The following is a 25,708-nucleotide window of genomic DNA, read 5'->3' on the forward strand; positions in this document are numbered from 1 at the left end:
GCAACTGCCGAGGCTAATCCTGAAGCAGCTGCCGAGGCTAATCCTGAAGCATTCGCCAACGCTAATCCCGAAGCATTCGCCAACGCTAATCCCGAAGCATTCGCCAACGCTAATCCCGAAGCATTCGCCAACGCTGATCCCGAAGCACTTGCTAAGGCTATTGGTTTGGCTGATCCCAACGCACTTGCTAAGGCTATTGGTTTCGCTGATGCCAACGCACTCGCCGAAGCTATAGCCGAAGCAGGACATCATTTATGATCATGATAATAATGATGAATGATAGCATCTAAGGTATAGTAATAAAATCTTGTTTACTAATTTTAAATAATTTGGCTATATTTGTCAAATATGTACCTTTTTGTTGTTTATGTGTTATTGTAAAAATAAGCAAAGAATTTTTTTGTATTTTGTAAGTTTAAGACTTAGTAAGCAGAGAAAACATTCCAGCAATATCGTAACCTATATTACAACATACACACATTCCAATGTTTTTTGCTTACTAAAGACTAATTGTAACTAATATTTCGTAAATCATTCACAAAATATTGGTTACAATTAGAAAATTCAGTTACAATATTGTTGTAGTATTGTTGGAATATTCTAAAATGTTTCTTGTTTACTGAATAAATTAATTATTATTAGCAAAAAAAAAATTAGTAACACTGCCCAACATGGAATTTAGAATTGGACAAAGTAATATTTATAGATTTTTAAGAAAATTGAACTTAAAAAAGCTGTAAATGGTATTTTAAAGTATCTATGAGCTAAAAGAGCTCAAGACTATGACGTAGATAGAGCTATTTCAATAACGAATGCGTTTTTAGTGATTAAAAACTATATAAAAATCATCTTTTCCAATTCGTGATAAGTTTTTTAATGTTGGATAGTATAATTAAAGTAATTAAAAAATTTAATTTGCAATTAAAATGATTTGTCTATATCTTTACGCAAAAATATTTAAAATATATATTTTTATACAGTTTTACCATTCGGTAACGTTTAATTTTGCAAACTTTTTTTACATACATTTATAAAATTATACAAAATAACAAGAAATAAAAATGAAAATCGAAAACATAACATAACGTTTTGAAACTTTTCTCTTATTTTGTATTAATTTTGTATTATTTTGTTTATTTTGTACTAATTTTGTATTAATTTAAAATTTATGTTATCAATAAATCAAGTAATAGCTTTATTAATAAATATTTGTATTGTAGGAAGACGACAAACAAACAGCGAGAAAGTCAATTTTAATAGAAGAATATACGTGAATATCTAAATAACCGCAAAGCTGATGACTTGATATTGAAAAAGCTATACGTATTGCACGAATTTAACACATACTATTTTTAGATATTATTTGTATAACATTATAACACAAAATAGAAATACTTAACAATTTTGTCGAAATTATAATGCCTAAATTTTTAGGTCTTAATTTGTGATTCTTTTTATTATTACCAATACCACAATTTAAAATATAAAATTGTATCATAAAAAATAAATATAAAATAAATAAAGTATTAAAAAATAAATAAGTTATTTTTTATATTTTTCTTCCTACGATATTACTTTATTAAGGATAGGTACTAATTGTAAGTAAAGATATTAAGTTTAGGTATAAGAGAAAAAATATTTTTCAATAAATGAATATTTACATTTGATGGAGATTATTTGTAAAATATACAAAAACTATTCTTTTATTTCAAAATAGAATTAAATAATATTTAGATTAATTCGATACCTGTCATATAGTTTGTGTTATTTTTTAGTTAGTTGAATTTTTAATTTAAAATGTATGATTATTTATTAATTACTGAAGAAAAAGGGACTTTTTAGATTACAGATTCTATTGATATTACAAATGTTATTTTGTAAAGAAAACATTTCAATTTTTATAATTTGCAAGAATTTTTTGCAAGTATTTTTCTCGTTCTTAATGACCTAATTCAAAACGCTTGTAATAGTAGCTAGGACTCTTAAATCACGATTTTTACATTGCTACAGATTGTTAATGAAATAATAACATTAAGATATAATTAATTAAAAAATAAAAATTAAAAAATATTGTATTATGAAAATGTTACGAAACGTAATTTTAACAAAAATGCGACTTTTTTATGTCATTAAAGCACATTAAATTATTTTTTTATATTTTTGATATGCTTTATTATATTGATAGTGAAGTATAACTTTTCCTATAAATAGTTTGTCAACTATGTGAAGACAATTTAGAAACGTAACGTAACACTTTGCAATTTCACAAGAGAAAAAAGCAGTATGAAGACTAAAATTTTCTTATTTGGACTTGCGCTTGTTATCGCAATTATCATTCCGACTAATGGAGGACCTATTGCTGTTGCCGAAGCAAATGCCGAGGCTAATCCTGGAGCAGCTGCTGAAGCTAATCCCGAAGCAACTGCCGAGGCTAATCCCAAACCAATTGCTAAGGCTTTTGCCGAAGCTAGTAAGTACAAGGTATGTTACCAGTAAAATATAACATCTATAATAAATATAAAAAATAAATAATCTTATTTTTAATTTAAAATAATTTGATTGCATATTTAAAAAATATTTTTTATCATTTATTTAGTACTTACAATTAATCATCTATATTTAAAAGTAAACCTATCCTGGTAGCAAAGCCTGCGGAAACAGATTTGGGGCAGAGCCTGCTGACAATTTTTGATTGCAGACTGGCAACAAATTGTAGACAAAGTCTGTATTATCAGATATTGTTAGCAAACTGCTGACAACGTCTGCTGACATGTTTTACCAATAGATTGGTAGCAAAAACCGAGCAGAGTCTGCTGCCAATCTGTCGTCAAGTTCTGTCGGCAGCCTCTGTTCACAATCTGTTGTCAGTTCATGTCAGCAGACTTGTTGTTAGCAGGTTAGCAGCAATTTACTGACAATATCTGATAATACAGACTCTGTCTACAATTTGTTACCAATATGCAATCAAAAATTGTCAGCTCCAAATCTGTTTCTGCAAGCTTTGCTATTAGGATCATAATATGCCCATTATTTGTTATTTATTATAAGCAGTAAATGATTAAAATAATTGACAATTAAAAAGGTTCGTTTATATATTATATTTGCACAAAAATATAATACTTATTAATGTTTTTACGTTCTTTCTTACTATCGAATCGTTTAATCTAGTAAATTTTTTATGTTGTGATGTACATATTTAAAAAATACAAGGTGCCAAATTAAAAATAATCACATTTGCACATAACATTTTAAAACTCTTTACGTAACATGATTTTTATTAATATATAATTTGTATGTCATCAATGAATCAATTAATTTATTAAGAAATGTGTATTTTTGTATATAGGAAGAGCTTAAAGATGCATGCACAAATGTGTTAGTAAAAGTAGGGGAATATATTTTGCACAGATGTAGAGATCATGACTTTCCACATGTTTTGAAAGGTCCAAGGTAATAATAAATAAAAAATTAATATATAATAACTGAACATTTTTTAATTTTTTTAACATGATCATTATTTTAATACATTAAAAAAATTTATTTTAAAGATATATATCTCTAAAATTAAGATATTTTTTTCTCAGTATATTAATTTTAATTCTTTTTGTTATCAATAAATTAATTAATAGACGGAAATAATTAGTTACTTATAATACCGTTATTTTCCTTATTGTTGCTTTGTCGTAATAATTATTTGGCAATGACAATTACTTTTATGATTACGGCAGTAACATCAGGGTGGAAAGTCAATCGATTACTTCATAAAATGAAAGTCATTTCTAAAAAAATTAACTCGCATTTGGAACTCGTTACTTTTCAGTTGTTTACTTGTAACGACTAATGAATAACATTACTCGTTACTCGTTACAAATTACTTTATTCAGTAAGTAAACGCGTAACGTAAGTTATTTTTTAAAGTAAATTTTCGAATCTTAGCGCAATCTTAGTCTTTAGTTAGTTATTATTATAAAAAATTGTAATGTTATTATCAAATTGTTATTACAAGAATTAAGGAAAATAGTAATTCGAGAGTAACTCTTTCATCCCCTGTATCAAGAGGTTTATTAAGAAATACACATTTTTATTGCAGCAAGAAGGGAAAGAAATCTTAGCAATATGGAATTATACTAATCAGTAATCATGGAGTTTAAAAATATTGCTACACACACACACACACACACACACACATAAAAATAAAGAATAATGAAATTTCATTAATGTCTAATATATTGTCAACTTTATGTTTATAAAAATAAACACCTGTTAATTTCAAATAAACACAATAAGAAAATTAATTTATTTATTATTAAGTTGATTAATTATTCTTCGCATAAAAAGTCGTAAACCGTTAAGTTTACGAACATCATGCATAGAAACTTTTTTGAAGAGAGTTTAAAGGGCTTAATTTTTTGTTTGAAACTTCTTTTTATCAAATCAATATTTTCTGACCTTGTTCCCAGCTAATTATGCAGTCATAGGGTTCATCGGTCAACGGTCAGATAATTGCGATATCGTAGACTCGAGACCGTCAATCGAATGTTACCGAAGATATACCGTTACTGCCCGTCACTTTCGGGCGTCCATTGACGAGCATGGAAATTGAAACCGTGTCACCGGAAGTGGGGCTTTCAGTAGTGGCGAGCGTATAACGATTAACGTGTTGGAACTCTCTGTGGACATCGCAAACAGGAAACCTCTCGTTCATCAATTCGGCGCCCGATATAATTATCATGAAACCAATTAATAACACGGTATGGAATACGAATACTTAATCCGATCTCGAATCGGGTGCGGAATTGCACTCCTTAATCAACGAGAGATCATTGATATCGGAGCCTACGCTATGTAATCGTAACTGTGAAATAATTCTAACGTAGTAGTATTTAAATGAGGATTGCCTAGAACTTTGCTCATCGGACCGTGAAATGTTTCACACGATTCGTGCGAGCGCCGTTTCTACATCCTTCGCATTGTTTCGAATTGATTAAAAGAGAACGTTAAACGATTTGTGGTATCGAGGTCAAAGGATCATTAAAATGTATAGGAGTGGCTATCGGATTATTTTAAAACTTTATTATCTCATATGAGGATTCAAATTCAACTTAAAATTATTTTAATAACTGTTAGATCAGGTATTTTAATAAGAATATACTAAGAAACTTTGTTCAAATAATATTTATATAAAGAATAAATCATATGAGTTAATAAAAAAATCAAATAAATTTCGATTAATTAAAATTAATTTCTTCTACATATTTATCTATTGCAAAAGATTAAAAACTGCTGCAAGCAATACAATCGTATAATTACACGATATTTTTAACTTTTATAGAAAATTTTACGAACACGTGTGTGTACTTTTCTTAGAATCGGCACATATTAATTTTTATACATATAATCACGTAATGATACAAGATTATTCAACTATTTCTATTCGGCAGGATAAAGTCAAAGAAAAAAAAAAATGAAACACTGTAATGAGACACTATAATTTTTTTTTTTCACAAAAGAAGATTCTATTAATCAGTCTTTAATTATTCCAAGTATTGTTTCCACAACTCCTCGCAAACTGGTTTCTTTACAAATTGAAATTCTTCATTGTTTTATGTAACATCATTTGCACATGATTCGAACACTGGACTTATTCGGTACGGTTCCATTCTTGATATATATTAATGACTGTTTGCTTCAAGTGGCACATCCAGACGATTTTTTCGGGAGCGACGTATGTAATAGCTATTTTATTCACGTGTATAAATCAAAGTCTGCGCCATACGGCCAGCTCGTAAATATTTCCAAATAAATTATCTTAAGCTATAGCTACGCGACTGTCAAGTCGTGCGATTTTTACTGAACACTTTTGACGATTCTCATTCACGACAGTCAATGTTCTGCATGTTTGGTTTATCGCACTTTCACACGATCCGTTGTAAATTTCTCACACTTGCCGGTTAATAATTAGTGCGAGATTGCGATTTCATGTGAACGCGTCGAGTCGATTTCCTCTTCTATTCCCTTTTGTAATAACACGGATCGATGGTTATATTTCTCAATGCTTATTCCATCGGAATCGATGCTGGGGCGAGCCATCGAGAACGCTCGATCGACATGCGAGCGACCTCATGGCGTGCCTGTTGTCTAACTCACAAAGCGCCGATGGTCGATAAGCAAATGGTCCTTTTCGTACAAGACGCTCGTTTACGCGAAATAAACGCAACGCTTTACGACACATGTGCGAGGAATAGTTTTCCCACTCTCGCCGTTATTCACCTATGTGAGATCGGAAACTTGAGATTACCATTTAGCAGGTGAATTGAACGCAGGGATCGTAAATCCTCCGGGAATTGTTTAAAACTTGAACTTAGGCCGGTGTCACGGAAGAAGACTGCTTCTCACTGGCCTTTTGTTGTAATCGTCATCGATGTCATGAAGATCAGGTGGATCCGCGAAACCGCTGTCCTCGTAACGAGTACAACGTGAACCGGGCGATCTCGGCGGATGGACCGGATGAATGCTGCAATAAGAAAAAATAAGAATGACACAAGTATTTGAATCCGGGATGTAGAAAAACATAAAGACTGATACGAAACTGACTCGTATAATGTAGAGGAGAATGTCCTAAATTGGACCGTGTTCTAAATAAAATCTTTTTAATTTAAATAAATACGGTTAAACAGATTTGCGTGCTATTTATAATGTAAAGTCCTTATAAGACATGGAACATGTGACAGCAGTTTGGTAATACTCTGTCATAACGTTCATAAAATAGACGCAAATATGTATTTTCGGCTAACATGTAAAAATTAAAAAAAAAATCTTTGTAAGAGTGAAATAAAGTCATGTGATATCATTCAATCAGTATGTAAATATAAATTAGGCAAGAGAGAGTGCTATTGTAGAAAATATTATACAATGGCACTTGCTCCTATCTGATTATCACCTGGTGCATCTCGAAGGACTCGTTTCCAAAGGTTCGTCGTATCTACGAGAGAGCATCGTAAAGTCTCGATGAGCTGCGACCATTTTCTGTAGCCGCGAAATGATCTCGTAATCGGGCGTGCAGATTGGCTCCGACAATAACTTCGCCACGGAGACGCGAAAGCTCTGAAGCTGAAACAGGAAATGACCAATTTGCTTGAATTGAATCATGCTTGTAACTTATAGATACTCGGACTATCGCGCGATTCGTTCGAGTATCAATCCTTCTATCACAAATTTCGCGCATTTATAAGACAATTGTTTCTGAGCAGACAGACAAAACGTAAGCATTTCAATTGTTATAAGAATATTTTTGTTATACAAATATTTAGAACAAAATATTATTTTATTTCACACAGTTTACAAAATTGGATAGGTATATAAAATTCACATAAAAAAATTCAAATACTAAGATTCAGCTTATATTGTAGATTTTCGTTACTTACCATAGTTGTGTATTTATGTATCACGATTTTATAATATTTTGTTTATATTGTTTTATGTTATACATGAAATCCAATTATTTTTGTAGATTTATTAATATTATTAATTAAAGTTAATTAAAGTTTACGATTTTATGTTAGAGTACCGACAAAACTTTTTCCATTTGAATAATGATATTTCTCTTTCCATTTTTCTTCTTTTATTTACATTTTTCTGAAGTTTTAAATGTTGTTTTAATAGTTTAATGTGATAAATACGAAGATATTAAGACTCAAGTGCCTTAAGTATAATTTATTATAATTAATGTTCGCTTATTCGAACTAAATCAAAGTTTCGCGACTCTTCGAAAAGCGAAGTTACGGCAACGACGGGATAAAGCCTCGCGAAATCGCATGCAAGATTTACAGTCCTTTCACGGAGTATGCCGCAACACGGGTTTAAGTCCAAGGAGCTATCTGCTTTACAGCGCGGCGACGCGCGAACGTGTCTCGAATTACTATGATGTAGAGTCAACTCCAAATCGTTCTAAACGAGCGTTATGGACCCAACGAGACAGAGAGAGATCACGCAATTACGCAAATGATTGTCGCGTCGTCGCGAATTATTGGAATTGCTACAATGAATTAACGAGCCGCTTTTGATCTTTGCCTTTGTGGAATAATAGAAATAAGCTTTGTTAAAAGCGCTTGTCCCTTTAATAAGAGATCAAAATGTTTTGAACTCGCAACAGAGAATCTGTTGGGTTACGGAGAAACAATTAACGAATTAAACGATATATTTCTGGAACATAACATGAATTTATATCATAGCTTTCTTTAGCTATTTGCGAAAAATTGAAACAACTTTATATACACATTTCTCTTTCTCGGAAGAAAATGTATATATTATTTCAATGTATCGAGGAAGATTTACATAGCTTTGAAAAATGGAAATTCAAAAAATGCATGTGTATGTGTAATGCATCAAAGCAGTTTGTCTACGATGCAACGAACGTCCGTGATCGTTTCGACAACAACTTCTTTTACGTAATTTAAACGTTCACAACGTTCCGTATTCGTACACGATCATAAATCAGAATTACGTGAGTACCAATACGCGTGCCGAATATACAATCTGACATTGAGACGCGGCTTTCGCCTTTTACGTTTTTCAACCGATAAAGTAAACGTCACACAAGGTAATTTCTTGATAATTAATTTCAGCATTTGTTCCGACTAACAAATTTATTTGACTTTACATAATAATAATATATCTCATTTTTTATTTAGTTTCATTAATGGAACGTCAACGTGGATTTATATAGAGAGACAGAAGATGGAATAGCACGTGCGATATCTGACACGTACAAAAGTAATAATGTATCTCACCTGGGATTCTCGTCTTGTGACCTCGGAAAGATTTTGCTTGACCTGAGCCATCTCGTCGCGGAGGAGCTGTAGGGAATGGTCGTTTATCGATCTCTCCTGATCGGCTGTCTCCGCGGTCGTCCTCATCTGCTCCTTCGCCATCGTCAACTTTCTGTTGTAACGTGTCCTCAACATCTCGCTCTCAACGAGACGTTTTTGAAGCTCCTCTATCTTCCGACTGCGTTCCAGCGCAGCTATCTGCTCGCAGAAAATATCATAAAATATCTGATCGATAGCTGCAAATTATGAAGACTTTCTTGCACGATTTCTTGTAAAAAGAATTTATTCAGGAATTTTGTTTTCCCGGCGTACGTCACTTCGCAACATTCGCGAGCATAAAATCGATTTAATGAGGCTTTCTATAAAAAAGCACAGAACAGAAATGTTAAATTATTTAAAAAAATTGAATGAAATATTTCGTTAACCGGAAGAAAATAAAATCTCACGGAATAATGAAGTTTACGAATGCATTAAAAATTAATGCAGCTAATTTCATTGATCAACAATAAATCACTTTTCTCAAAGTGCCATAGTCGGTATATATATAGGTATATCTTAAAGATTTTTTCACGCTAAATTCGATGTCAGTAGCAGAATTTGCGTAGTATGTCACAATTTTTTTAGTAAATTGAATGTAATAGTAATAATTAATGTAATTTTTTTGCTCATTAAATTTTGATAAAGGCATCATGGCTACGGCATTTCAGAGAAAATTAAGATGTTTTTCGAACAGTTGTTATTAACTATGATCCAGAAACATTACCTGGGACCACAGTATTGTATATGTTCCATATGTACTTCTCGAAGTACTTGGATTTATCTGATTGTGAAAAAAGTATGGACGCTTTTAAAATTACATACTTTATAATCCGCGGCTTCCGTCAATTGTGCGCTTAACTCCCGATTCCGCGATTTTTCCTCCGACAATTGGATCTGAAGTCGGTCGACCTGTTTCACTAGCTTCTTTGCGCTGAAGAAGAGGAAAAGAAAGAAATTCATTATCTTCTCTCGTTTTTTCGATCCGAATCTTATCGAGCATTAAGAGAAGCAATGTCTAATATACAACAATGAATGTAGAGGGATATATTCAACGTATTTGAAATAAACCACGGATTACTGAAAACAGAAATTACAGATAACCACCTGCAGTGATTACTGCGTGCAAAAATGATATCACATCTCGGATGCATAAAGCCACACTCTTGGACAGTAAAATTTTCCAATAAACCGCGATTCTCCCATCGAACAGTCAACAGGCATTGTTTTCATGCAATAACATTGCATGTTCAATAGATGGTAAATATTGAAGTCGATTGTAACACGAATTAATTATCGCAACATTGGCGATAGTCAGTTGCTGTTCAGGATACAGTCTTCGCAAACATCAAAATTTCTCGTGGTAATTATCCACTTTCCCGTGATGTACGAGAGCAGAAAAAGAAAAAAAAGAGAAGAAGAAAAATATAACTCTGTCCAAATATTATTGTAGTTTTTATAAATTATTCAATATATTTGTGAAGAGCAAGTTCAAAGTTTGTTTAAAGTTTTGTTTCAAACAAACCTCCGAGCTATTCTAAAACAAACCGTATATTCGCCTCGTCCCGCTCACTCTGCAATAGTGACTTCACTCTCACACTGTCCTCTTGTAGAGATAGTTTTCTACGTAGAAGGTCCAAATGCAGGTCTCTGCGCTGCAATTGCTCCCGTAAGGTTCGGACGCGACGTTGCAGCTGATAAACAACGGATGTCTGCGAAACAAAGAAAAAGAAAACCACATTTGTCGAAATCTTCTTAGTGGCAAAGACGATAATTTTCCCAAATGTATAGTAATGTGCAAATATCCATCACTACACAACGTAAAAATATCGAAATCAACTAGTTCCTCGTGCAATTATCAATTTAAATTTGGCAACACATAAGTCTTGAAAAATGACGAATGAAATAAAATAATAGTGAACAACATTAATAAGTGAAAATCGATCAAAAAATTTTTAAACGGTCAAAGAGGATCTTGATGCCTAATAATATTGTAAAAATAATTGTAAAAGTTTACACAAAGAAATATTATTAAACAAGCTCTACTTTGACCAAATATGGTCTTCTTCGCTTATTTGTGTTGAAAATAATAGTAACTTCTTCATGCGTAGCATGATTTTTCTATTGCACATGTCAAGTTAAATAAGCAATGAATAAAATACGAATTCAGTTTTCACGAAATGAGGGAACGTTCTGTTGAAGGAAAAGTCTGTTTTTGCTGACACGTTATTGGAGATTATTTAATTAAAAGTTAGTACACCGACCAATTTTATGTTGGATAGAGCGACCGCAATATCGACGCGCCACTGACAGCATCATAGAAGCTATATTAAATGGAACTTCATTACGCGATATTTCCGATAAACTGTCAATTTGAAACAACAATTACGTCGCAAGCAAAGCTCGACCAGCGTCCGATTCAGCCGCAAAGTATATCGGAAAATTTAAGAGGAATGGAGGAATGAAAAGCGTCTTTCTCTCTCTACGTTAAGGATGCTCCACGATGAAGGAATGAAATGAATGTCTACGAAGAGGATGCCTGAAAATTCTATGAAGTTTCTCTCTAAGGCGCTTTGCTTGCGCCAAGGGCTTACTTCTTTGAGACAGGGAAGCTCGTGGAACGATCGCTCGCGCCGAATCCTCGGTAAGGTCGTGTAGCTGGAGTACAAATACTGCGACGTGTGGTAAGCACACACGATTTGCACGACAAAGAAACACAAAACAAAGGAGTAAACGTTAGCAACGTGGGCAATGTGACAGCGGAATAGACAAAAATGTAATATCGATCGCCTTTCACCTTGTCGACTAGTTTGTCGGTCTCCAATCTGGCTAGTTGCTCGGCCCGCACCAACAATGTCTCAGTTTGAAGGTCGAGTCCGATTTCCTGAGATATCTCGTCCATTTGCATCGCTTTACTCAATCGATCCAGGAAGGTCATGAACTGAATAAATTTACAATAACATCAGCTACAATCAAATGCTTCATAGACTAAACAATGTATGTAGACGTTAGCTTAGAAATAAATAAAATTTTTTAGAAATTAGAAATTTATAACATTAAAAAGTCAAATTAGAAATTTCTGAAATATTGTTTCAATTTTTATAAAGCTACATCTTAAATAAAGGTTTATTGTATATTATTTTATTCAAAAAGACGAGAATAGTTAATTATATAATGTCTTTAAACCCTCATTCTTTATACTACGTGTCAAGATTGTTTTAACGTTTCCAAAAGAAGCGTTTGAAATTACCGTCTGCTTGTCTCTGCGTAAAGACTCTCTGGAGAGATCACTGCTCGTGAGTTCGGATTCGAGTTTGTGTATTTTAGCTTCTAGAGCTGCGCGTTCCTCCTCTAAACTGCGTACTTTCATCATTGTAGATTCGATCAGTTCACTTTGCCGATTCGTTGACTCCGTCGTCGTGTTCACTTTTTCTCGAAGACTTTGTATTTTCTAAAAAGAGAAAAGAACACAGTGAATTTCATATATTAATATTGTACATTACATACAACCGAAAATTTCAATACAAAATTCCTCAGAATTCCAATAAAATTCTCGATAATTAAAAAACTTATGACATCCGTAAATGGCATAAATAAAAAAGTTATATTTTTACAAATTTTAATTTTTTGCAAGCAATAGTTATACGCGTTCGGTTTTTAAATAGCTACCAGTGATTGATCCTTATTGTCAGCTAGAATTTCTCGAATGCGATCTTTGATAGCGTTTTCGTGGGACTCGACGAATCGGCTTGGTGTACTAATAAGAATCGCAACCGACTCTAAGAGGTGACGGAATTCATTTTGAACACGTTGCGTCTTCTCCTCGCGGACTTTCAGATCCTCTGCAAGAACGATACGGGTTATCGGAAAATACGAGAGCGAACCGATGTGATTTACCTCGTAATTGGCAGATCAACGCCTCTTGATTGGATATGTTCCCCGTTGCGTTAGTTAAACTCCTATTCGCATTCACGAGCTTATCTCTTAGATCGTTCATATCTTTCTCAGCAACCCTATATTGCATTTCCAGACATTCCTTTTCCTGGAATAACGAAAAATAATTAATAATACGGTATTTGATAATTTAATGGATTTTAATTGCTTAAAATAATTAAAATGATAGCCGCATTTACAATTTCTGGTAGTAGCGTTTATACATATAATTAAATGTACGAATAAGAGGTTCTTTCAAAATTAATCGTAAGTCGAATCTTAACCATCGTACCTGACGCAAACGATCTATGTCGACTAACTGAACTGACACTTGTCTCTGTAATTGCTCCTTTTCCGCAGTGGAGCGATCAAGAGCATCCCTACAGGTTCTGAAATCCACTTCGACGCCCGTCAATTGCGTCTCGACGTTTGTGCTCTTTGTTCGCAAACGATTCACTTCTTGCACGAGTTCTTCAGCTTTATGAATTACCATCTCCGGACTGTGATGCGCCGTCTCGCAGTACTCGACGTTCAATGCATGTGCCAACCTTCGTACGAAATCCTAAGATAGTAGAAATCTTATGAAAAGAGATATAAGAGATACCAAAAAAACAGTTTGAATACAGAGAGGCAAAATTGATACGATTTTTCTGCGAGGAATAAATGGAGATGTCGACAGCTTTTGTCGAGAGGCGCGATCGAATTTATGTTGAAACATACGGCACCTGCAGATTCAGACGTGCCCGTTCCTTCAATTGAATTTCCTCGGATATATTGTGCTCCAATTGTCGAACTTTTTTGTCATACTCTCGAACCTTTTCCTCGTAGTACTTTACATCACGTTGCAGACCCTGTATCGTGATTTCATTTCTGCCCTGGGACGCATAGAGATTTCTTTCTCTCTCTTCCAATTCCTGAAATCATTATTGAATTCTACAAGATATACTATATGATCCATCGACTAGAAATTTCGCGAATTTCGTTATCTTTTTTTAACGAAAGACAGCTGTGATGGAAGAAACGAATTATTATCTCAGAGCTGATTAACGCAAGACCTCATTAATCGTTTGCTTGTTAGGGAAACAAATTAACCTGAATGCGCTTCTTGAGACTGGAGATGACGGCATTCTGCCTGGCTGCTTGCTCACGAAGCTGATCCGCTTCTACCTGTAGCTCCACGACCCGCTGGTCCCGCGATCTCACGTTGCTTTTCATTTCCTGTAACTAAATGAGGACCGAATTGATTACTAACAATTATCGAAGCGGTGAAACGATAATCGGTTTACCTCAGACATAAGCCTGTCCCGTTTGTATTCAAGAGCCGCCAGCTCGCTCCTCAAGGTGGTCGTTAAATCGTGAGTCATAGCGTCGTCTGGGTCCATCTAAAACCAGATATTCGAATGTCGATTATCAAAGATATCAATACGAATGTTCATGCATGTTTCATATTTTATACATATTTCATCGAACTTTTTAGCATACCATGAATGATTTTTACAGATAGAAATCGAATGCTAATTTGAATTATCAGATGAAATTGAAAATATTATGATAGTCATTAAATCATCTACATTTGTGTCTAAATCTACATTAAACAATTAATAATCTTGCAAAAATGTGAGTTAGCCAGTGGTAGACATATTTATTTATTTACTGTATTTATTGCGATTTCATTACTTTTATGAATTTCCTCGTACGATTAAATTTTATACAACCTAAAGTAATAATTGTTAAATTATCGTATGCTGTACGACGTATACTGTAATCTCGTTGAGTTTTATTACAGGTGAGATTTTATCGTAAAGAATCATTTTATTTCTCGAAGCTTCCTGCGGGATGGAAGGCTTTAAAGCCAAAACGCTCGTTTAAACCGAAAATACATTAACAGCGGCCTCCGCGGTGCGGCTTCTGAAGTTCTGACCTTTCTCTCGTTTGAAGAGAATGTAGGATTCGCAAGTACCGCAGGTACTGACGACGTCTCTACCAGCGCGGCTCGTAATAATATCCATTTGAGCTTCCACGTGTATACGACGGAAACTTTACAAGACAGCTGAACATGTTCCTCGGCCATTATATACGTCTACCTGCTTGGAAAATTGCCGAAGAATATCGGCCGCGATATGGATAAGTTAGCTTGTTGGCAGCTATTTTTAGAAAGGTATTTCGAATTATCTCTTTCACAGTCCTTGGCTCAAATTAGAGAACTCACACTAGTTACTTCAAGATGTATGATATTCTAAAAACAAATTTTACTGTCGATATGATATTAAGCAATATCTCTGATTGAAAATAGTTCTGACATTTGATTTTTTTAATATAAAAACCGATCATTATCCATACTGCCCTGAAAAGTTATGCTTTAATCTTATATCAAACTTCTAACTAAGACAGATACAAATTAATTATCTTACAAAACAGCGGTTTTACTAAATTATTTTATACATTGATTACGAATTAGCCAACTATATAGTGCAATGAAATCCGATTCGATGCAGAATGATTAAATGGTCATTAGGCTAAATTGGGAGGATGTACATGTCATACGAAATGAGACGGATAAATCATATTATAATTATTACACAGTTAAATTTGTAGTGTCAAATTTAACCTAATGTGATTCGCCATTGCTCCTACTTAATTACATGATTATTTGTTATACTAAAACAGTGGTTATATTTAACATTATACAGTATCAATTGATACGATATAGTGTCAAATTTAATTATCATTTTAGTATAAAATAACGACATATTTAGTAGGAGCAGTAACGACTTATATTAGATGAAAAATTTGACACTGTAGATTTAACTCGACCATTTTGGCACCAATTATTACCGTCCTAATTAAATATTTACCAATGGTAACTCATCTCTACTCACGTGGAGTCGTTCGCTTTTATTTCCTTTTGATGCCGATTTACATTCGACGCGATTAATTATAATTTTTAACAAATCCGGCTCATTGCGGGATCTACAACGGAATTAAATATATCCCGCCGAATCACTCTTGCGATCTAAAATTAAATCCAAGTATACTCGTAAAGTCTAAACTCGTTTTGCTGTTAATTACAATCATAAGCGGATTTAAGACTTAACGTGCAAAAAGTATAGGTCTTTTTGTGTTTGTTGTTTTTCTACCCATTTCTCTCGATCTTATCTGCAAATTTGCAATCGCGAGGGTACTGTAATATAACTTCGATTATAATTATCTCACCCCGTCCGAATGCAAACGAAAAGCAGAAATAGAATCATCATAGAATATACACCGTGCGAAGTTTTGTAAATGGAAGCATCTTTATGCATACGAAATTTACTAATTACGTATTCACTCTATTACCGGTACATCTATAATACATCTTGAGCTGATTGAATTGTATGTACATTGAAAAGCAGATTGTACGATAATCCAAATCTTATATTCTCTTTACGCAATAAATTAAAAGAAATTTAAAAGCAAATGAATCTAATAATCTTATAATTTTATGATATTGTTTGATATAATAATAATAGTACAATAGTATTGTAAACATATTAGTATTTTCAATAACTTAATAAAATTATTCCTACACACACATAAAGCATGTCTCGTCAATTATTCTCGCCATCGGAATCGATCTCGTCGACGCAACTCGCTCGACGTAACAAGGCTCGTTCAAAAACATGATCAACTCTACCTCGTGTTGCCCGCCGGATCCATATCGTAGGTTCCCGCAGGAATTTCCGCTATACGATCGTACGCGACAGCGTTTCGTATTCCCCAAAGCACCCCGTGCTCTTGATCCAGATAGTACTCAACGGAGTTCGCACTCGAAGTCCGAATCGCGGATAACGTTGCCAGCTGCGCGAAGAGAAGAGAGAGAAGGAGGGCGCGCGTCGAAGATAAACCTCTACCATCGCCAATTTCCAGGGCAATCGAATGCGCACGGCACAGACAGTTACGATGGCAAAGTTTCGTCTGCCTACGACAGTGGATTACGTGACCCGAATCCACCGACGCCGCCGCTACCATCCTGAAACGAGCGACCTCACGACCCTCGTCGCCTTTCGCGACCTCGTCCAGGTATTTGTATCTGCACGCGAAAATCTATGCTCGCGAAATCTACGTCAGCTACCAGGGCAAGAATGTTATCCTGGAACTCGGCACAATGGAATACGCTTCCCGAAGTTAGCGTTTCCACAATGATATTTCTCGATGGTATCGCCATTGATTCCACACTGTAAACCTGAATGCTTATTTGCCGTATATACGTAATACGGGAAAGGGATGTGGGGGGTTATAAAGATACGAAGATATTCTCTGGAACTTTAAAGTGACAGCTTACTTTGAAATCTCGCTCTTAAAGATTGAGCCATTCTTTTTCAAAATTGATCTAATGTTCACTCCTTAAAGTGAAATTCTACTTTAAAAAATTTAGAGAGCATAGTTAAATTCGTAATTTTAAATTAGACCCAATTTAAATTATTTTTAATCATTTCTAGATTTCCACTTCTCCTATCTAATATTTCGTTATAATTTAACTAAAACGGTGGAGTTAAATAATTTAACTCGAGAAAATGAATTAAGTTAGATTCAAATTTAGTTTATTATTTATTTACTAAGTGCACACACACACACACACACATACACACACACATACATTAATATAAACGATGTTTACTTTTAAAACTAACCACAGAAATTGATCGATTTACATTTTGATATAAACGGAAGTTAAAAATAACAAAATACTATTTAACTAAAGATATCAAGCAATTATCATTGCTTTTTTGATATCTAAGTGTAAGTAAAACGAACGAAGTACTCCTAAGTACTTTATTTTTGACGACCCCTTGCTAATTAAAAAAGCTTTTAGTTGCTTTCATTTGCATATCAGTGCGGTCATTTCAAAAGGAAAATCTCTCACACAGACGTTGCATTCGCTTAGAGGATGAATTATAACGTCTATCACGTGTTTAGACGAGGGGGATATTTAATTCAATGTGCTTTATTTTCCTGGGAATCGGATTGAAATCGAGATCCTACATGCGCCACGATCAATTATCTCGCAATTCAATTACGCGACAGGTCATCGATCGGGAAATACGCGAATGGGATCGTTATCGTTATCTCTCCATAACCCGAAAATAGTTTCGATGCGCGCGGGTGGGAAGTGTGGTACGGTTTTGACGGGGGCGCATATTCCCGTATATCCCGCGGCATACCGTGAATTTCCATGGTGTGGTTAAGTCCAACGATATTGAATACCCATTATTCTACCGTTCATAAATCCCAACGGTCTCGGGACAGTCGCGGGATCCGGACGGGAAAACGATCGCGCGTGCGAACCCGACCTATTTACCACCGGTATTTACCTCAAAACACGCATGGGATTACAGCGGATCCCGCTCGCTGATAGATACACCGTGCACGTACTGGTATAAAAAAAAATTTGTAAATTTGCCACCAGGGAGACGGTTTTCTGCAGTATCATTTCACGGGTAACGCGCGAACTCGTGATTTTGCGCAACCGTAATAACACCGTAGTAAAATCGCAATGAGAGTACGTGAGCGTGTTGAGAAATACAATATTGTTAAAATAATTTAGATCTCGCTAAAAACTGACGTTATTCTGTGTGTGCCTTATAATCTCGCAGTCTATTAACAGCAAAAGGATCGATTAAAATAAAACATGTACGTACGTGTTTGCAATATTTTTTATAATGTTCACCTAAGTGGATATATAAATTGCATTAAAAAAAGAGTCCAATAGCAGCTTTCAAATATTGAGTGAAATAATTTCAATCAAATGTTCGATGAATATGCATACCTATATAAAAAAATAATTTCTTTTTTCTCTAGATATACTTAGTAAAACTAAAATAATGTTATTTTTACTAATTTAAATTGGAGGATTTTTTTAATGGTTAAAATGCGATATGGCATACAATATTTTAAAAAATTGTAGTCGGATGGTATCTATTTTTGGCGCAATAACGTGTTCGATCAGCATGATATTGCAATAGCGATGATATATTAATATACATATACGTCCGACGGTTCAAATTTTGCTCTATGTCGTGCACACGCAAGCAGAAGTTGTGGCATAAACGCGCGCAATGCATGATTATGCATACCCGGTTTTTGCATTTCGCCGATAAAGGTTTAGCAGCATTTTTCTTTTTATACTGAAATAAATTAGTGAATTCCCCCTTCGCTGAGAAGTTTCGTACGAAATTATTCCATATTGCGCACATTATATAAACGGATAAAATCCTCCAGATAGTACAGCATTACATTTACCGTTACAAAATGCAAAAACATAGTATTTTTAATTACACTAGCCTTTTCCTGCGCGCGCTACGCGCGCGATTCAGAATTATTGGAGATACACAAACAAATCTGGAAAAGACCAAACTGGTTTGTTAATCCTCCTAAAATTACAACGTAGGTTCTTTCTTTACTTAATTTTTTAAAAAATTTAAGCATTTGTACATCCTTAAAATTTTTTTCTGGATTTGTCTAATTTATGAGATTATTTGTTTTTTCCTTTTTTTCCGTTAGTTTTAATTAACTGTCTTCATTTTAAATTATTGATTTTCGTATTTTTTTTATTTTTTTATTTTTTCCCGCTTCTTGAAATAGTCATGAAGATGATGATTTTCGTCTTCTTTTAATCTTATTCAGTTGTTCTTCGTTTTTTTTGATATTTTTCATTCGTATTTTTTCGAAAAAATCATTAATTTAGTAAAATGAATTCTCAAGCAATCGATACGAACTCGAAAAATAATCACTTTGGGAATGTTACAATCTTTTTTTGTGTATAACTTTTTTTTGGAGGGTGGACAAATGAAAATAACGGGTGGACAAACGTGGACAAACAGTGGACAAACGAATGCAATAATGATTTTACCAATATTCGCATTTAGGGGTGCCAACTTCATAAAGCAGCTCTGTAAAGTTGGAATCTGTAAATGCGAATATTGGTAAAATCATTATTGCATTCGTTTGTCCACTGTTTGTCCACGTTTGTCCACCCATTATTTTCGTTTGTCCACCCTATGTTTATTATATTTTTCGTAATAGTGTAAAATAACCACTTGGGGGTGTTACAATTTTTTTTTTGTATAACTTTTTTTAGGAGGGTGGACAAATGAAAATAACGGGTGGACAAACGTGGACAAACAGTGGACAAACGAATGCAATAATGATATTACCAATATTCGCATTTAGGGGTGCCAACTTCACAGAGCGCTACGCGCGCGATTCTTTTTTTTTTGAACGACCATATAATTTTCTCTTACAAAATTTACACCAAAGCATAATCGATTAAGTATTAAATTATAATTACATTTCTTTACGTCTTATTAAATTCGTCATATTCGAAAAATCTTATTGATTTCCGCAACATTTCCGTCTGCCATATTGAATTTAAAAATTTGGAACACGGAATCAAAATCAGCGTTCGCGGTAACCCCCATTTACCTAATTTCGCTGAAATTTTTAAATTTTTATGTATTTCGCAACACTTTCGTCCGCCATTTTGGATTAACCATTTGGAATTTCCTAATTTTGATCACGGATTCGAAATCAGCGTCCGCGTAAGCCCCCTTAATCCAAATTTCGCCGAAATCGGAAAACCTTTAAGATTTTCGCATCTTTTCCGTCCGCCATATTGGATAAGTCTTTTTTAATTATCATAATTTTTACCATGTTTTTAAAAGAGCGTCCCCGAAAATTTCTTGTTACCAAAATTCACCATTTTCGGATTACTTTAACTGCCTCAACGAATAGAGGCTTCAAAGAAGCGTGACACGCCAATTTTAAGATATGATGATGATTACGCAAAAAAATGTATAATTTTGTTATTTAATTATTTAGATGTTTTCTCCATTTTTTCTTTTGTGCAACTGCATAATTTAAACATTATGGCATACATTGCATCAAACATTTGAGAGAAGCAGCAACAGGAGAGGATTTATCACTGATGCTCGTATAAGCCGGAATATCTACATAATTAAAGTTACAATAATGTTGGTACGTAAATGTGACAGCAAATAGAATGTTGCATTAATCCATTCTTTCACGTGATTGTAGAAAAAAAATTCATCAGAAAAAACCAGTTATTAATAAATGTATATCTGTATCTAGTTATACAGAATAATGGAGATAAATATAATTTTTATGTGCATATCACTACATCTACAGGTGATTTAGGAAGAGTGATGTGTTATGTGCGCAATTAAGATAAGGAAAGTATCGGAATATTAATAGTTCAAGAAGAAATAAGAATAATTTATATTCATATTTTTATATGTCTAATTGTTAAATTAATTATTTAGCAAATTATATTTCATTATTAACACCTTGTTAAATTAAACTACATACATCCAAGTCATTTTGGTATAAATAAATTATATCGAAGTGGAATAACATTACTAATAATAATAGATATATGCAGAAAAGATGTTTGCAGTTGTTATTGAAAAAGAAACTAAGTCGAGTAAAATGCTTTTAATTTTTCAATCATGTCATCATAAATAAAATAGAGCAAGCTAGAATAAATTTCCAAAATCCACGAGATCGAAAATGTTCTCAAAAGGAAAGCATGCACGCGTATTCTCGAAAATTAAAATGTTAGATCGGCCTAGAAAAAAATTTGAGACGAATTAAATATCGGGACATCGATAAAACTGGATTTGGTGAATCCTGTGGAGCCCGTCCTCCAATTGCGCGCCGGAATAAGACATGTCAGTCCCTTCTTTCAGCTTTACCTGATAACTTAGGATCGACTTCGAAAGCACGCGACAGCGCGAGTGGTCGACAGCTGGGGCAACAGCGACAGGTGAAATCGATTCGATGCAACGCTATGGCAACGCGACCCTTATATACACGCGCGAGTCGATACACGTTTGTAATTCGCGCGTGTTGAGCAAGGGACTGAAAGGGAATAAAAGGGAGTACTAATGACGAACATGATGGAATCCCGCGTACAGTTCTATGCGCGAGTTGTGTAATTAAATAGCGGCGGAATTGATGGGGGGGAATACATTCTCGAACGAACGAGGAATATCCAGAATCCACGATTTTCAATTAGAAATATTAATAATTTTAATGCGAAATTCGACCGATAAGAATAAATCTACCCAGTGAGAAATGACAATGGAATCGACGTCAATTCGATGTCGATTCCATTGTCATTTCTCACTTAGTAACTAAATAAGAGAAATTTCCGATCAAAACGGATTTTACAATTAGTGCTCAAATATTTAATATTACTCTAGAGTTCTATTTCAAATTGCGTTTTAAGAATAAAAATATTTCATCGCGCGCAATGTTTGCAAAACTGGATATGTATATCTATAAGTTTATAATTAATTCATTTCGAAATGTTTAAGATTCACTAAGATTCACTTTAACTGAAGATGGAATTTCTCTTGCAATATGCGTGATTTGCATGTCTCATTACGATAATAACGTAACAGAAAATTTGTGACGCGTCAAATAAATATATAAAAAATATTAGCAGTATCAAATCTTATTTGGACCGTGAGAGTTTCAAACTAAATACCGATGAGAATAAGTCATTTATGGTGAAGCTGGATCTTGGATACTTCCGCAATATAATTTCGTGTGAATTTATTGTATATACTACGTATGTAGATCGCCTTAAAAAATATTAGACATTATTCTATGCATTTTTTAATTTTAATTTGCTAATATAATTTAATGAATAATCAGTGATTATTGCACAATCCTTTGTGGGATGCTTTGCACTTATATTTTTTGTGGTTTCTACACTTGCACTGGCACTACACTGAAGTAATTCTAAAAGCTGCATTAGAAAGAGGATGCATTAGAGAGAATGAAGGAAGCACATTTAGCCAAGGGGGCAGATTTGCATAATCTGAATCCTGTACTTTTTACTCAGCATTAGAACAACAGGAAACTTTCATTTCCTAAATTTTTCGAGAATATAGAAATGTCACGAGATAAAACCTCTGAGATGAGCGAGAAATGCTGCGAGCTTTTCGTCGTCAGACACCACACGTTTATATTGCTCAAATCTGTCTCCTCAAATTTACTACGTAACTCTCTGACTATGAATGGCTTTGTCTAAAGTTCCTCAAGTAAAAGTTTAAATCTCATTCAGCATTTTTAAGTTAACTATATAATATGCTTTTCAAAAATGTTCAAATTAATTTATTAATTAATATAAATTAGTATCTATGTGACTTTTTAATTAAAAAAACCGGATTTAATTCAATAATTTTTACGCTCACATGAATATTATTATTACCGTAATAAGTAAATCTTCAAAAGATAAACAACATTTAAATATTAAATCTTATAGGACCGTACATGTGAGAAACACAACCAATAAGAAAATGCCTTTAACGATCGAGCTGGATCTTAGGTGCTAATTATAATTCCGTGTGAATTTATATATATTACGTATGTAGTCTTTAAGATAAATAATAATAAAAATCTAAATTTTTCTTTATATAGCCCGAAACATGGCCAATTAATGAAAAAAATTTTTAAATGGTCTTTATTTGAAGAACCCTGACTTCGTCGAAAACTGAGCGGATCGAACTCAAAGTGGCGAATCAATCAAATAATTATAATTGATTGTATAATGATCAATATTGCACGTTTCCGCTATTGATCTGTTGCCCTTCGATGGACGCGCCGTGTACATACTGGCATGTATACAATGAGAGGCTTTACAACGGGTGATACGGGATGTGCACGTGACCGCACGTGCGATTAGCATGTGAATGCATGTGGTGCATGTACGTGTGCGTACGTGATGCAATGGCAGGGGGACGATAAGCCATTGATGCCGTTCACGGTATATAGCGCATCTACAAACTCGCTCGAGCTTGCGACATTCTGTGTACCTACGAGGTATATTTCGCAATAAGAGATAGCAACTTATTACACATATTGAAGTACGTGCGCGAGTACTGTACACGTAAAAGGATATCAACGTGATCTCAATCACGATGGCCTTAATTATATAAGCTTTAACGTAATAAGCCTAATTGTATATATAAGTGTATAGGTCTTAATTATACATTATTACTCACATTGTACGTCTACCATTGGTGCAACATTCACGTGATTACAAAGATTGTTATGGCGGCACAAGGAATGTGAGAATTCTATTCTATCCTTTGATATATAATATTTCGGAGATTTCAGGTTTAGGCACAATGAAGGGAATATAAGGAACAGAAATATACATATAGGCAACAAATTTCGACCTATCAGAAATTGCCGTGCATCGGATACACGATCTCTGATAGGTAAAAATTTATTGCCTGTTCCTATTCCTTATTCCTTTTCATTTCTATATAGGTGCAGATACACAATACAAAGAATAAGGAATAAAGAATTTCAACCTATCAGAAATCGGATAGACCGGAATACGGTTTCTGATGGATTAAAATTGTTATTTCTTATGCTTTATTTTTTTCTATTGCCTAAAAAACACACAAAAGTCGAAGAAAAATCAAAATGACTTTTGACTGTTAACGTCAATAAACAGTGAAATTTTTTATTTGACTTTCTGTTGACTTTTGGTGTGTTCCTTGGGACGTGTTTACACTCTAATTTCGCAATTTCCAGCGAACATTGCTGGTTCTCCACGTGCGCAGAGAGCCTTTATTATAATACTGTCGCACGCGTGAGACTGTGTGCGTGCGTGTGCTTTCGCGATAGTATGCGTGCAACGTGACTATCGAATCACGGTGTGAGAAGGGGCGGTGAAATGCCATCGATTGACCTTCCGAGGCGAGGAGATACGGAGTGTCTCGAAGATCCTCAGGTCCTCCTCGGCCGTCTCCTCCGTCTCTCGCGCTTCCTGCGTTTCGGTGTCGTCGGATGCCATCCCGCTTCCGTTCTAGAACGTCTGGCGAACGGTGTGGCTCCGCGCGTGAATTCTGCAAACGGAGAAAAAACGAGAGAGACGCACACGGCACGGTCTCACCGCGAAAACGACATCCCCAGCGTACAGTAACGAATAACCCTGCGTATAACGGCGACACCGACGATGAGGCGCCTCCGCGCCAAGCAGTGTCGTTAAACACCGACGTGCGTCGCGATGGCGGCCAGCCGATCGAAATCGTCCATCGATCCGAAGAAAACGGCCGCGTGCCGCGCTCTTTGCGCACGCTTCCTTCAGCGAGGGCCGAAGTTTCGTCCTTTTGGCAGAGCCAAGCGCGGAGAACGTGGATAGCCTCTTTCTAAAAAGAGAAAGAGAGAGAGCAGAACGAGTCAAAATGACATTCAAATGAATGAACAAAATGACGTAAATAATTGAAAGATGACTTATTTACTTTAGTGATTATTTTAGAATTATTTTGATATCTTGAGGTTTGTTCAGGTTTGAAATCTCTCGTCCCTTTTCCACTTAAAACAATATATAAATATATGTGTATTCGGACGTTGAAAAAAAAGAAAACGAAAAAAATCATTTTAGTATTGTATTCAAATATTTTATTATGTAGACAACATGAAGCAAGGGAACCTCATTGGCCGATATAATTATGCTTCCTGGCGGATATACGTGGCGATTCCGATTGAATATGTGCTGAAGATGGCTAAAAACAATAGCCGAAATGTACTCTATGTAATTGTATATTATATACGTCATAGTAAACGATTATTTATTTTGCGCTCTTATTATCGCGCTGGACCAGTCCATATTTTAATCCATGTAAATTTTAGCCGATGTAAATTTTCTTTTGTATTTAATTATTTTATTTCATATTATCGATATAAATGTATTTGAATTAACATACTATTAACTATTTTCTTAAAGACTATAATTGTTTTCTTTTTTTTAAAGATAAAATTACATGTATATCTTTTACGTTAAAAATATAAATTTATCAAATTAAAGTAATTATCTATTTTTCTATTAATAA

General features: G+C 34.2%; 2 protein-coding genes across 2 annotated transcripts; one reads left to right on the forward strand and one right to left on the reverse strand.

The window, feature by feature from the left end:
• The first annotated feature begins 2,251 nt into the window (after nt 1-2,251).
• On the forward strand, nt 2,252-4,182 carry LOC108772193 (uncharacterized). Its single transcript, XM_018537683.1, has 3 exons — nt 2,252-2,481; nt 3,347-3,450; nt 4,091-4,182. The coding sequence occupies exons 1-3, from the start codon at nt 2,284-2,286 to the stop codon at nt 4,110-4,112; spliced, it is 324 nt and encodes a 107-aa protein (XP_018393185.1). The 5' UTR covers nt 2,252-2,283; the 3' UTR covers nt 4,113-4,182.
• A 2,190-nt stretch (nt 4,183-6,372) lies between these two features.
• On the reverse strand, nt 6,373-24,712 carry LOC108772151 (coiled-coil domain-containing protein 170). The gene is made up of 15 exons (XM_018537621.1): nt 24,565-24,712; nt 14,084-14,179; nt 13,890-14,021; nt 13,523-13,711; nt 13,090-13,359; nt 12,762-12,906; nt 12,534-12,706; nt 12,115-12,315; nt 11,662-11,805; nt 11,459-11,536; nt 10,413-10,576; nt 9,690-9,798; nt 8,790-9,026; nt 6,941-7,110; nt 6,373-6,514 (listed from the first exon to the last, which is right to left on the reverse strand). The coding sequence occupies exons 1-15, from the start codon at nt 24,667-24,669 to the stop codon at nt 6,373-6,375; spliced, it is 2,355 nt and encodes a 784-aa protein (XP_018393123.1). The 5' UTR covers nt 24,670-24,712.
• Nucleotides 24,713-25,708: the final 996 nt, after the last annotated feature.

Source organism: Cyphomyrmex costatus, unplaced genomic scaffold, assembly GCF_001594065.2.
Source record: "Cyphomyrmex costatus isolate MS0001 unplaced genomic scaffold, Ccosl1.0 scaffold18, whole genome shotgun sequence".
Lineage (NCBI taxonomy): Eukaryota > Metazoa > Arthropoda > Insecta > Hymenoptera > Formicidae > Cyphomyrmex > Cyphomyrmex costatus.